The sequence below is a fragment of the Dromiciops gliroides genome, chromosome 1, assembly GCF_019393635.1.
Source record: "Dromiciops gliroides isolate mDroGli1 chromosome 1, mDroGli1.pri, whole genome shotgun sequence".
NCBI classification, from domain to species: Eukaryota; Metazoa; Chordata; class Mammalia; order Microbiotheria; family Microbiotheriidae; genus Dromiciops; species Dromiciops gliroides.
In genome coordinates this window covers 26,889,170-26,902,274 of record NC_057861.1, presented here as the reverse complement: position 1 = coordinate 26,902,274, position 13,105 = coordinate 26,889,170, and the positions used below count along the sequence as shown (strand labels likewise).

Genomic DNA, 13,105 nt, shown 5'->3' with positions numbered 1-13,105 from the left:
GGATTTAACACTGAAAAGGCCCTGAGATATCATATAATCCAGCTCCTTCTCTGTCTTCTGCCACATCTCTAGTTGCCTACCACCATGGTGCTTTGGACAGGGCTTTGCACATTGGCGGCAATCCATCTGGGGAGACACAAAGCAGAAAAGGGAGTCATGAAGCTCAGGGTGAAGAGCTATAGACACTGGGGCCAGAGCCTGGCTCCCTGGGAGCCTCCAGGCTAAGACAGATAGAAAAGGAGGCGGGCCCAAGGATGCTCACAGCAAAAAAAGAAATCTCAGCTCCATTCAGTGACCATGGATTAAATCCTGCTGAGCACAAGCTAGAGAAACAGCATGGAAGAGTGGAGAGAGAGCGGGTTGTGCAGTTAGGAGGGCCTGGAGGTTCAAATCCCACCCTAACACATACCAACTATGGGACTCTGAGCCAATGACTTCAGCTCTCGGTGCCCCAGCCAAATCCAAGATTATTAAAACAGGGAGCAGGTGCAAGTCAGCATAAGTGGAAGAAATGTTCTCCTCGGGAGTTTCATATAACAAAGAAAGCACAGGTATGGTAAAAAGAAATGAAACTGTTAGGCACCAAGGATGCAGAGACAAAAACTGAGAAATAGCTCCTGCCCTCGGTGAGCTTACAATCGACTTGGGGCATTGAATGACATTGTGGAAGGAGTGTCATTGCTAGAATCCAGATTTTAGTTGGAATTCCTCTTCTGCTACTTAATGAGTGTGATCTTTTACTTCTCAGGGGCTGACTCTCATCTGTCAAATGAGGGGGTAGACCAGATGTACTCTATATAGACGTACACATTCATGAGCACACACACTTATTAGTCATATATAAAAATACATGTACATGCATGTATACATATGTGCATACACGTGTTTATATGTATATGCATATATACACATATGTGTGTGAAGCATATACATTAGATATGGCTATATCTGGTGCGTTACATCTCTATATCAGAGAGAGAGAGAGAGAGAGAAGGATATATCACTTAGGCTACTGCCTGGCACAGAGTAGGTAAGAGAGAAAGATATCTCACCTACTAAGTGCCCTGAACTGGGCTACACAATTTATAACAACCCTTCAAGGTAGATGCTGTTATTATTTCCATTTTATACTTGAGGAAACTGAGTTGCCCAGGGTCACATGGCTAGTAAGAGTCTGAGGCTACATTTGAACCCAAGTCTTCTTGACTACACACCCAGTGCTCTATCCACTGTAACACCCAGCAGGATTTGAGTAGCAGTGAAGAGTACTCTCCACTACATTCCAATGGGCTAAAGCAGTGTCATGATGCCGAAGGGCTGGTTTGGTAGATGGGTTGGGGCTCTCAGTGGCCCCAGGATTCTTTGTTCCTGACATTAATGTCAGAACCAGGCCCAAGTGCCCTTTCACTGAAGTCATGGTGGTTCCCAGCCCTTGTGGGGGTGGGGGGAAGGAAGGGCTCAGACTTTTGCAGTCATATACACTGGGCAACACATTGGGAGGTCCACTGACCCCCTGCCCTGACGGTCAGTTGTATTGCTCCTCCTCCCTAGTAGAAACACAAGGCCCAAGGTGGTCCTGTCATTTTCCCAGCTGGTCTGTGCTATTTTCCCCTCTGCTCTTGCTTTCTTAGGGCACCCAGCCAGGGCCAGACTAGCAGGGGAAGGGACAAGTCTTTGTAGAATGGGAGTGGATTGGGGAATGCCAAGAGGGCCTTGGCAGCTCCCAACCTGCCCAACAGACAAGGCAGATATATCCCAGCCCCCACCCCACCTAAAGCCTTGGGACTTACTTCCTCCTCCGGCTGGGAGCTAGGACTCCTGGCTTCCTTTCCCTAGCAGCTGGACACTGGAAGGGGAAGGGTAAAGGCAAGGCACCTTCCACCCCCCTGTCCTCAATTCTCCTGGGGAAAAACAAGGAGACGAGGATCCTCACAGAGCCCTCCAAGCCATAGAGGATGGGGAAGTGTAATGGTGCTCTCAGAGAGCTTTAAATTTCGTTCTCACCAAGTCCCAGGTCCCTAGGGGGGACTGGAGCTGCCTCCCCCTGCCCCCCAAGGAGACCCTCACGGACCACGTCTCCCTATTTAATCTGTAGAACAGATTGGCGGGGTGTGGGGGACGGTCCTTCCCATGCCAGGTCTGGCCTGAGGAGCTGGGGTTCGCCAGGACAGGGGGTGTGCGATATCTCCTCCCCTTTCTCCTCCTCCGCTGGCCCCCTCCCCTTCCTCCTCCTATCCCCTCCCCTGCCCAGAGCAGCCGCGGTTGCCTTCCAGCCCTCGGATCTGGGCGCCTGTCCGTCCTGGGAGAAGCGAGCTTGGTGCGGGTTTGGCCAAGGGAAGAGCCCTCCTCCCTCAGGATCACCACCCCCACTCCCCGACACCCGGGCTTCGGGGAGTCTAGGAGCCCAGGGACAGGGCCTCCAACCCCGGGGGCCAACGGCCTCGGCGATCAGTGGAGAAAGAGGAGGAGAGAGGGAGAGCTAGAGTCGGAGCGAGGAGGTGGAGGAGGAGGAAAGAGAGAGGGAGACGAGAGGGAGGAGAAGAGCGGCCGTAGCCAACAGCGGCGAGGACTAGAGCAGAGACGATCGGCCGGTAAGGAGATCGCTCCGTGTGGGGAAGGGAAAGGGGGCTGCCTGACCAGCGAAGACTTCACCCCCATGCCCATCCCCGTGCCCGTGCCCTGCCTGTGCCCATGCCCTTCCTCGCCACACCGTGGAAGGGCCGGAGAGGATGTAGCCCACCCTGTCTGGGAAAGGGAGAGGAGGGTGGGGGTGCCCCCCACCAAAGCAGCAGACTCCGCCTGCCCTCGGAGGCTGCAAGGCGCCCCCATTTCCCTCCGTGGCCCCCAGGACGCAGTGGATTCTCTCTAGGGCGATCTCTTTCCCCCCATGCTTTCGCCCCCTTAGCTCTCCCCCAGACGGTCAGGCCGTCCATCCTGGCTGGGCCCAGAGACCCCTGCGCTGAAGCGGGGGCGGGGAAGAGGGAGGTTGGTGGGGGGGGGAAGGGGAGGGACCGGGACCCCGGGATACCCTCCGGCCCATTTTGTTCAGCTTCGGGTCCCCACTCTTGGGCCTGGAGTACCAGCCTCCAGGTGCTTCCGCCCCCCCCCCCGCCCAGCTTTTGGGAAGGACCCCTTTAAGCGCCCTCTCCTGTAGGCACCCTCCCCCGAGGCTCCCCATTGTTCTCTGCTGCTATCTCTCTGGGGAAGAGGGTCGGGAGAGACGCGTTCTTAAAGAGCCCTCTCCCTTTCTTGTTTCCCCCGCAGGTCGCGATCGCCAGTGGGCTGGGGAATCGCCGCTGCTCCCCCGTGATGTCGGGAATGGGTTGGGCCAGGTTGGGGAGAACAAGGCACCGCCCTCTGTGACCTCAAGAGCCGCCTTATCTAGGGAGGTCACTGGGTGGGGCCGGGCGGGGGGGGGGGGCTGGCCCCCCAGCAGAGGGTCCATTCTGCAGCTCTTACACCGAGAACAGCAGAGCAGGCAGCTTGCTGACCCTCCCCTCTTCTGGGGAGGGGGGCGGGGACACCCCCTGCAACATGAGCTGGGAGCTAGGCCGGGGACAGGGCCGTCGGGGAGGTGGCCCCACAGCCCGGTGATCCGCCTCCCCCAGGCAGACAGAGGCAGCGACAGGGCTGCCGCCGCCGCCGCTGCTGCTGCTGCTTGGGCAATGGATGGAGCAGGAACCAGGAGGGACGCAGACTTGGTGCCTTCCAGGTCCCGGGGCCGCCTGGGCTGGTGACTGGGGGAGCTTGAGATTTAGCCCCTGATGTGACGAGGGGCTACCTGAGAGGTAGAAAGAAGAGGAGGAAGGAGGAAAGGGCCAGCCGGGATCGCAGGGGCGTGACCCCACCCTCCCCTGCCAGGATTTTGACTGAGATCGGTGCTTTCCAGGCTCAGACGACCCAAGAGTCCAGGACCCCGCACCTCCAGGCGGAGGCACGAAAGCCAGGCTGAGGGGGCTGGCTGTTGGCTCCTCTTGTAGCTCCGGGCCGTGGAGGCCTGGACTGGACCATTCACTGACTCATGGACATCAGCAGCTGCAGGCTAGCTCAGCCGAAGGTGGTTTGACTGTGGTCAGGGAAGCCTCTCCTGCTTCCTGACCCCTTCCCCTCTGAGAAGAGGGACAACTGGACTTTCTCAGCTCTTGGGCCCCCTCAGGTGTGGCTGCACCATGTCCAGGCCAGGCCCGGGAGCCTTGATCTCCATTAATGGCCTGGGTTTCCCACCCCAAAACCTGGCCAGGGTGGTAGTGTGGGAATGGCTGAATGAATACAACCGGTGGCGCCCCTACACGGCCACAGTGTGCCACCACATCGAGAATGTGCTCAAGGAGGATGCCAGGGGCAGCGTGGTCCTGGGCCAGGTGGATACCCAGCTGGTGCCCTACATTATTGACCTGCAGTCCATGCACCAATTCCGCCAGGACACAGGTAAGCTGTCCCCAGGAGCCCAGGAACAGGGCCAAGTATTTCCAGTGGAAGGCAGGGACTTTTGCTCTCTTTTGCATAGAAGCCCAGGGTCCAATTCAAACCCAGAGCCATTGACCAAGGTCCTAGGTGCTTTCTCTTCTATTACATCTTGTTATCATCCCCTCCCACTGCCCTCTACTCACACCCCTAATGCCCAATGCTCAGTGGCAGGAATTCACCTAGATCAAATGGAAGACAGCCTGCAGGTCCCAGTCCCCAAGACCTCAAAAAAGAGAAGTCCTTTAAGCCAGCATTGCCAGTCCCAGGCCTCTCCTGTTTGAGAATGACTAACAGGCAGGTAGGTAGGTGGTGTGGTAGATATACTTAGGTTCAGGAAGACCTGAATTCAAATCCAGCCTCAGGTACTTATTGGCTTAGTGACCCTGGGCAAGTCACTTTACCTCCGTTTTCTCGACTTTAAAATGGGTATACTAATAGCAACTACCTCCCAACACTGGTGTGAGAAGTAGTGTTCTGTAAGTGTTTATTCTCTTTTGCCCCTCAAGGCCTTAATCACATAGGGGTGATTGAAGTAGTTTGGACAGAGTGGTAGATCTGATCAGGAATCAGGATCCTACCTCAAATAATTAACACTAGCTGAGTGGCCCTGGGAAAGTCACTTAAAAACCTTCTCTTAGCCTCAATTTCCTCATCTGCAAAAGGGACAAAATGTGAAGAAGAAGAAGAATAGCATCTACCACAAAGGAAGGGGTGTTAGGAGGAGGATCAAATTAGCTAACACAGGTAAATGCTTTGTGAACCTTTAGGGATTGTATAAATGATTGCTATGTGTGTCACTTATTAATTCAGGAGAGCCAACTGAGCCAAAGGGTTGAGGGTGAGCCCCACCAATGACACTTGTCAGATCATCAATCTAGGGCTACAAGGGACCTTACGGTTCATTAAGTCCAATTCTTTCATTTTACAGATTGGGAAACTGAGGCCAGAAATTACTTACCCAAGGTCATACAGAGAGTAAGTGGCAGAAGCCGTTCGAACTCACATTCCCTGACTCCATGTTCAACAGTCTTTCTACCACGCTATCCTGCATCTCCCCTTGACTAGTCAGTGACCTTGGGCAAGTCATTTCTGGCCTCAGTTTCCCAGTCTGCAAAGTGGGAATTTAAATACCTGTAGTCCTTCCTTCCTTCACAGGGTGGTTATAATAAGCCTTCAAAGTTGTTTTGTAAACCATAAATGTTTACCTTTCAGACAGACCTTTGTCACCCTTAAACCTTTACAAATTGTCAGACCAATGCGGTTCTTAATACTTCTGTTTATATTTGAGGGTTGTAGATTTTAATAGTTTGCACATGATTCTTTATGGGGAAAAACCAGGGAGCCGAATTCCCAAATTTCCCTGGGCCCCAGGATTGTTTCGATAATCTGGGGTCAGAGAATGGCTGTGAGGCCACTCCAAGAGAGACTCCCCAGGACTGTCAGACTAGATAATGGTGAAAAGCAGGCCTAGGTTGGGCAGATGTCCAGGCCCGCTCTCGGTCTTTCTTTTCCTCCCCATGGCCCCTGCAGTCCTTGTTTACTGCGTCTCTCCCCAGGAGGAGGAATGACCCTTTGGGATTCCAGTGCACTCCACTCTGAGGACTTTGAGGCTGGGATTGTGGAGGGGGATAGGACCAGAGGGAAGGGAGGCGGACAGAGTGGAGGTGCTAGACTCCAAATGCTTAGCAAAGACCAGAAGTAGAATCCCCACCCGGAATGTTGTCGTGCACTGGGCCGAGCCCTGCAGCCCAGGGGATATGGAGAAAATGAGAAGATTTTGGAGCTTGGAAGGGGATATTTGAGACCCTCCAGGCCAGTCCTGCACCTTTTTCTTTGTGTCCTGGAGCTCTTCAGCATGCTCTGGGGAAATCCATGGAACCCTCCTGAGAAGCACGTTGTTAGATGCAGAAAATGAAATACACAATTAGATTGGAACACAGCTATCAGAATATTTTCTATTAAATTCATGTACCCCAGGTTAAGACCCCTTGGATCTAATTCACCCTCTTTAGGTTAAAGGTGAGAAAGATGAGGGCCAGAGAAGTTAAGTGACTAGTCCAAAGTCTCACACGCGCACGCACACACACACAAGCGGCATCTCCAGGAAATGAACCCTCCATCTTCTGGTGCCAGACCCAGCTCCTTTCACACAATAAGGCTCATGAAGTGTATTTGGCGGGGCAGCTACATGAGGGGAGTGACAGAGATGTAGCCTCTGGATCCCGAGGACCTTACTGGGTTGCTCTCTGTCTATGCTACTTTGGGGTAAGCCATTTAATTCCTCTGGGCCTCAGTTTCCTCCTCTGTTAAAATTAGGGATCCAGGCTAGACAGCCCATGTGGTCCCTTCCAACCCTAAACCAGAGATCTACGAGGATGGGCCGAAAAGATGAGGCCTCTGCTACCAAGAAGAATGAAGATTGAGGGGACCCAGCATGGAACCCCAAAATTCACAAAGGGAAATGTGGCCCAAGTGTTGGATGGATGAGAGATAATGTGCTTGTAGACTGGTGGAGGAGGGGATGATGTTAGGACAAGTCAACAGATGTCCTGTTTTACACAGCAGGGAGTAAGCATGTAGAACCTTTGACCCCATGTTGTTTAGTCATTTTTCAGTCATCGCCAACTCTTTGTGACCCCATTTGGGATTTTCTTGGCAAAGATACTGGAGTGATTTGCTATTTCCTTCTCCAGCTCATTTGACATATAAGGAAACTGAGGCAAACAGGGTGAAGTGACTTGCCCAGGATCACATAGCTAGGACATATCTGGGGTTGGATTTGAACTCAAGTCTTCCTAAGTCCAGGCCTGGCACTTTTATCCACTGCACCACCTAGCTGACCCTCATATGGAGAGCATAAAACTAGCTTAAGATATCGACTGCCTGGCATGCCTGGCATGAGTCCCTATGTGTATGTTAGCCAATGTGGGCATATGAAGATTCCTACACATATCATTACACCTCTATAAAGGGTTATTGAGGAAGCCAGGAGTTGGTCGAGAAGTCATATCCTCCTCCCAAGACATCCTTTCCCACCTGGGGCAGACCCAGGCCAGGCATTGTCCAGGGTGACGTTGCTGCTGGACAGAGGGTACCAGGCAGAGAACAGATGTTCCTGGCTCCATTATCCACCCTATCTCCCAGAGCAGGAAACTGAGGCTCTGAAAGAGAGCTAGGTACTCACCCCCATGCATTTTGGGGGTGTGAGAAGGAAAACACAGGGGGACAAGGGGGACAAGGGCCAAGCTTTCTCCTTAGCGTCCTCAAGAGCAAGTAGCTCAGATACTTTGCTGGGCTGGTGAGCCCCAGCCGTGTCTGTCTGTCAGGAACAAGGCATCCCCAGAGTGAAGGGACAAAGTTATCAGTGCATCTCTGCTGCCTTCTTCCTTCTCCTCCCCCTGCCCCATGCCACCACTAGGGCCCTCAGACTGCTCAGGGTCCCCACTGCAGAGCCCCAAGCTGAGCTGCCCATTCTCATTCCCCCCTCCAGCTCCCTGCCCAAATTAACCCCCTTGTAAGACAGATATAATAGAGCTCCCTAAAGTGTTTTTTTTTAAAAAAAAACACAAAACTATCATGGTTTAATTCACCCTCTTTTCAAGAAGGAGGAGAATTGCAGGAAGGGATCTTTGGTTAGGGGGCTATAGACCCTAAAGATCCAGGTATTATCCTCAGATGATAAAATATCAGTCACTGCCAAAGCATTAAGGGGAATGTTTGGGGGAGAGAGACCCTCAGATCATATTTGGTAGGTGAATACCGGTTCTCTCTACAAATAAAGCCAGTTCATATGGGAAGCCCCTTAGACCTTAGACTTTGTGTCTGTTCACTGGGGCAGGAAAGACTGAAGAGACACAAGGAGGGCCATTTCCGGTGTCAGCTGGCCCGAGGGTCCCCTCTTTTCCCACCTGCCAGCCCCCTGAACTGTGTTTTATTGAGTATCTCTTAGCCTTACCCCAGCCTTCTATCCACTTCTAGATTAGGACGTTCACACACCTACTATCTGTTTTCAGGAAAAGAGGGAAACTCACACAGAGCTATCCCAGGTCTGCTGGGGCCCCGCCAAGCTCCCCAGCAAGGGAGACCTGGAAACCAACCAGGCTTGGCAGGGGGTCCAGGGAAGGATCCAGAGGCCTGGAAGGGAAGTCACCATGACTTCCGATTCACACCCTCCCATCAAGCAAAAATGTCAGGAAGTGGACCCCTTTCCCCTTTGTCAAGGGCAAGAGATGATGTGATGGAAAGAGGACTTGCCTGGGAATCAGGAGGCCTGAATTCTAATCCTGATTTTTGTCACGTAAGCCCCACCTCAGCCAGGTGAATTCCTCTCTCTGAGCCAGTTTCTGCCTCTGAAATGGATAAGTGGGATGGGCTATGTTCCTCTAAGCCATGGAGGATCTCTTGGGTCCTATTCTTCTCTCAGAATTGACAATCCTATAAAAACAAAGCAATATGGAAGGCCAGAGGGCCTCCCTCCTTTTCTACCTTCACCCCGACTTAGGTTTGCTGTATATTGAAGCTGGCCCCATCAGCTCATATCACAAGTGAGGAAACCAAGATCCAGAGAGCGGAAGGGACCTTCCCCCTTGGCTAGCTCTGGACAAGATGGATGCTTTGCCCAAAGTCAATGGCAGAGCCCAGGTTGGAACCCAGTTCTTCCTACTCCCAAACGAAGGCTCTTTCCATTGCACCGCACTGCCTAGGGTGATGGAAGGTAGCCCCAGCTTCATTGTGCCCCAGGGGGCATTTGCCCCCCACCATGCACATGTGTGCAGAATTATAAACTGAGGCAGCGGCACCTAGGTATGTCAGTAATTCCTATTGCTGTCTACAGGTAGCTTTCTTTACAATGCTCCAAAGACATGGCCTTTTTTCTTTAGAAAATGATGGTTCTTTGGTTTTATTGGCATAGATGCCTCCCACAGGGGATATCTCCTCTACCAACGGCCAGTCTGCATAATTGTTGCAACTTTTAAAAGTCTTTGTGAGGGGCAGCTAGGTGGCACAGTGGATAGAGCACTGGCCCTGGATTCAGGAGGACCTGAGTTCAAATTTGTCCTCAGACACTTAACACTTACTAGCTGTGTGACCCTGGGCAAGTCACTTAACCCCAATTGCCTCACCAAAAAAAAAAAAAAGTCTTTGTGAGTTACCCAGATCAATGAGGGGTTCCATGACTTACCCAGGGTCACACAGCAAGCATGTGTCAGATGGACTATAGGCCAGGTATTGCCGCCTTTGTCTTTCTCGTGGCTGAGTGAATGGAAGCTACATGGAAGGGAGTCGGTGGAGAATAAGGGAGGGGCCTGCTAAAGCCTTGCAAACTCACACAGCTCTCCCTCCCAAAGTGTGTATGCTGGGATACACACATTGATTCACCTATAAGTACATCAGCATGTGTAACAAGGGCTGGGGCACAGGGGCACCTCTCGCTGACCACATCCATAAACAGATAAGCATGCCCATCTGTTAAATAACAAGGCAAGGGGGGGTCAGGGCCCCAGGAGTACAGTGCCTGCAGGGCTGCCCCCCCCAAGCCCCTGGGGTCAGGGTGTTTGTTCAGCTGCTGGCCCCAGGCCCTGGTGGCTCATCTGGCTGCCTCACCCACAGCTTATTTTCCCTGCTCCCACAGGAAGATGGGTTTTGCTTTGAAATATTTCCCCAGGTCCTGGGTCAGGACCTGGGAGCCCAGTCTGGAAACAGCTTTCCCACATGGTGGGAGAAAAAGAGAGGGAGGGAGAGAAAAAAAGGAGGGGGGAGGGAACCTCTCTGATCCAGGTCATGGGAGGAAAATGAGAGATGAGGGTGGAGGGGAGTTTGTGTGTAGGAATAAAAGAGGGGCCCAGATCCAAGGGAGGAGAGAGCCACTTCCTTAACCCCTTGGTGATTGTTATTGTCCCATTGTTGTTATGCAATAGGTAGCTGGGATAGTATCAGTAATAATGAAATGTTTGAAGGAGCTTTATTTTTTATTTTTTATTATAGTTTTAATATTTTTTCTTGTTTAGAATTTTATTTTCCAAAATATATGTGAAAACAAATTCTGAAGGAGCTTTATTTTTGAGGCTGATTCCCTCCCCTCCCCTCCAGCTTTGGGAGCAGGGTCCACACTATCAGGCCAGGTGACTTTCCTACCTGAGGAAGTAGAGTCTTCACTGTTAATATTCTGATTTCCCCACTGGTGGGAACAAGGGCCTCACACATGGCTTTATTGCATCAGTTGTAGGGAGCACAGAACCATACATGTGTGGATAAAATTGATCCCAAGGGACTCAGTTTCTCAGTGTCTATTGGATGCCTTCCACCTGGGAGTGGGACAGACACACCCACCCTCTTTCTTGTCACTCCTTCCCCTATTGCAGAGCATTCTCCAATCTAGCTGTACCACTAGAGCAAGACAGAGCCTCAGGCTTCTCATTGGTCAATTGGGATTAATGCATAGCCCCTAGCTCACAGGGCTGATGTGAGAATAAAACAAGCTCACGCAGATGTGCCAAGTAACCAGAGGGGCTGGCCAGTATCAATTAACCAATCAGCAAAAAGCAATTGGCCTCCCAGTGGATTTAAACCATTTTTCTGGTCCTTATCTTCTTACTAAGGGCACCCAAGCTATCTACTAAAAATAGTTTAAAAAAAAAAAGAAAAAAAAAACAACAACGCATATATCCCCAAAGCCCAACCAGGTGCTTATTTGCATAGTATTAGTTTATGAAAGAGGTCTTACTCATTCTCTGCAAAGCCTCCCACTCCTGCCTCTTCAGCCTTTGTGGAGTCAGTTTGGGGAGAAAAAAAAAAAAACAACCAGCAACCAATTGGGCTCCAGCTGGTGTTTGCAGTAGCCCTGAAGAATTGTCCAGGGGCCATACGTGGAAGAGAGTAGGTGGAGAATGAGGGAGGGGCCCAGCTGAAGCCCAGTGTATGGACTTTGGGAATGAGGCTCCCTCCAAACCATCTCCCCAGTACTCAGGCAGAGAGAGGAAGAGAAGTCAGTTGGCCAGGGGGCATCTGGAGAACATTAGAATATCAGAGATGGGTGGGATGTCAGGGCTGGGAGGGACCTTAGAACAGGGAATGTCAGGGATGGGTAGGGATCCTTAGGATCCTGTATGTCAGGGACTGAGCTAGGATCGATATTCCCAGTGCTGATAAGGTAAATATAGAAGAACCCATCTTTAGATGCAGGGTGTGGCAGGGAACAAGTGAGATGCATATGGGCTGTAGCAGCCCTGAGGCAAAGAGCTGAGCTAATGAAGAACCAAGGAGTCAGAGGCAGTAACCAGGCCAGGGACCAAGATGGCCCCAGTAGGCCATGGAGTTCCAGAGGGAGAACCAACATGGTTAAAGGAAATGCCCTTCTCCCAGCAGGCCCCAGGGCTCAGGGCCATTTCTAAGGGCAACCCAACCAGGTGTGATTCCAGATGAAACCAGTCCAACTCAATACATTAAGACTGAGATATGATGGGCCAAAAGGGTTTGGGAAGACTGGAGTTGGGGTTGATATGAGGAATGATAGAAAATACCTTTTATGATAGGTAGGAGATAGCACAGTGTTTAAGAGTGCTGGGCCTCGGGGGCAGCTAGGTGGCGCTATAGTGGATAAAGTGCTGGCGCTGGATTCAGGAGGACCTGAGTTCAATCCGGCCTCAGACACTTAACACTTACTAGCTGTGTGACCCTGGGCAAGTCACTTAACCCTCACTGCCCTGAAAAGAAAAAAAAAAGTGCTGGGCCTGAAGTCAGGAAGACCTGAATTCAAATTATGCTTTAGACACTTACAATCTGTATGATCCTGAGTAAGTGATTAATTCTCAAGTGTAAAAAAAAAAAAAGGTACTAATAGCACCTACCTCCCAGAGCTGTTGTTAGGATCAAATGAGATGTTTTTAAAGTCCTTAGTGCAGTGCCTAGTATATAGTAGGTGCTTAATAAATGCTTGTTTCTTCCCTTTCAGAAGTTGAAGTTCCACTGTTTGGGATTCATTCCTTTGGAACTTCTCTGTCAATAAGAGTTCCTTATTCAAATACACATGCCCCAGGGACTGATCATAGCATATTTAATTACAACCACCACCAGCCATTAACAATTTAGTGGAGATTAGTGGGCTGGGAGCTGAAAGCAAAGCCTTGAAGGATTGGCACCAGAAGAGGTTACTGAAGGAGAACAGAAAGGGGGAGGTCATGGGATGAAGAACTGGAAGGGACCTTAGAGAGAACCAATAATCTCATCCCTGTACTTTACAGATTGGGGAAACTGAGGCCAAGAGAGGTTGGGCAATTTGGCCAGGGTCTCATAGATAGTAAATAAGTAGTAGACTCAGGATTGGAACCCAGGCTTACAAATTCTCTTTCCACCTCATTGCTGCAAGGGTAAGACGCACCTCAGGGGGGCAGCTAGGTGGCGCAGTGGATAAAGCACCAGCCCTGGATTCAGGAGGACCTGAGTTCAAATCCAGCCTGAGACACTTGACACTTACTAGCTGTGTGACCCTGGGCAAGTCACTTAACCCCAATTGCCTCACCCAAAAAAAAAAAAAAAGATGCACCTCAGGGAGAGAAAAGAGCTTGGAACTGGGGGCCAGAAGATCTGGATTTTAGAAATTGCTCTCCTGCTATTATTGGGAAGTTACTTCTCCTTCTAT

At 51.1% G+C, this 13,105-nt stretch overlaps 2 protein-coding genes across 3 annotated transcripts in view; both read left to right on the top strand.

Moving 5' to 3' along the window:
• The window catches only part of LOC122744491 (2'-5'-oligoadenylate synthase 2-like), a 75,206-nt gene extending 71,896 nt beyond the window's left edge, over window positions 1–3,310 (top strand). The window contains 4 exon segments of the mRNA XM_043990006.1: window positions 2,252–2,498; window positions 2,906–2,985; window positions 3,050–3,150; window positions 3,265–3,310. Of these exon segments, the coding sequence (XP_043845941.1) occupies window positions 2,252–2,498; window positions 2,906–2,985; window positions 3,050–3,150; window positions 3,265–3,310 (474 nt within the window).
• The window catches only part of DTX1 (deltex E3 ubiquitin ligase 1), a 65,118-nt gene continuing 54,118 nt past the window's right edge, over window positions 2,106–13,105 (top strand). The window contains exons 1-2 of one of the 2 annotated variants that reach the window (XM_043988084.1): window positions 2,106–2,591; window positions 3,265–4,428. In XM_043988084.1, coding sequence (XP_043844019.1) covers window positions 4,170–4,428 — 259 coding nt within the window. In that variant the 5' untranslated portion in view covers window positions 2,106–2,591; window positions 3,265–4,169. The remainder of the gene's footprint in view (window positions 2,592–3,264; window positions 4,429–13,105) is intronic. The other variant, XM_043988094.1, reaches the window with a different exon arrangement.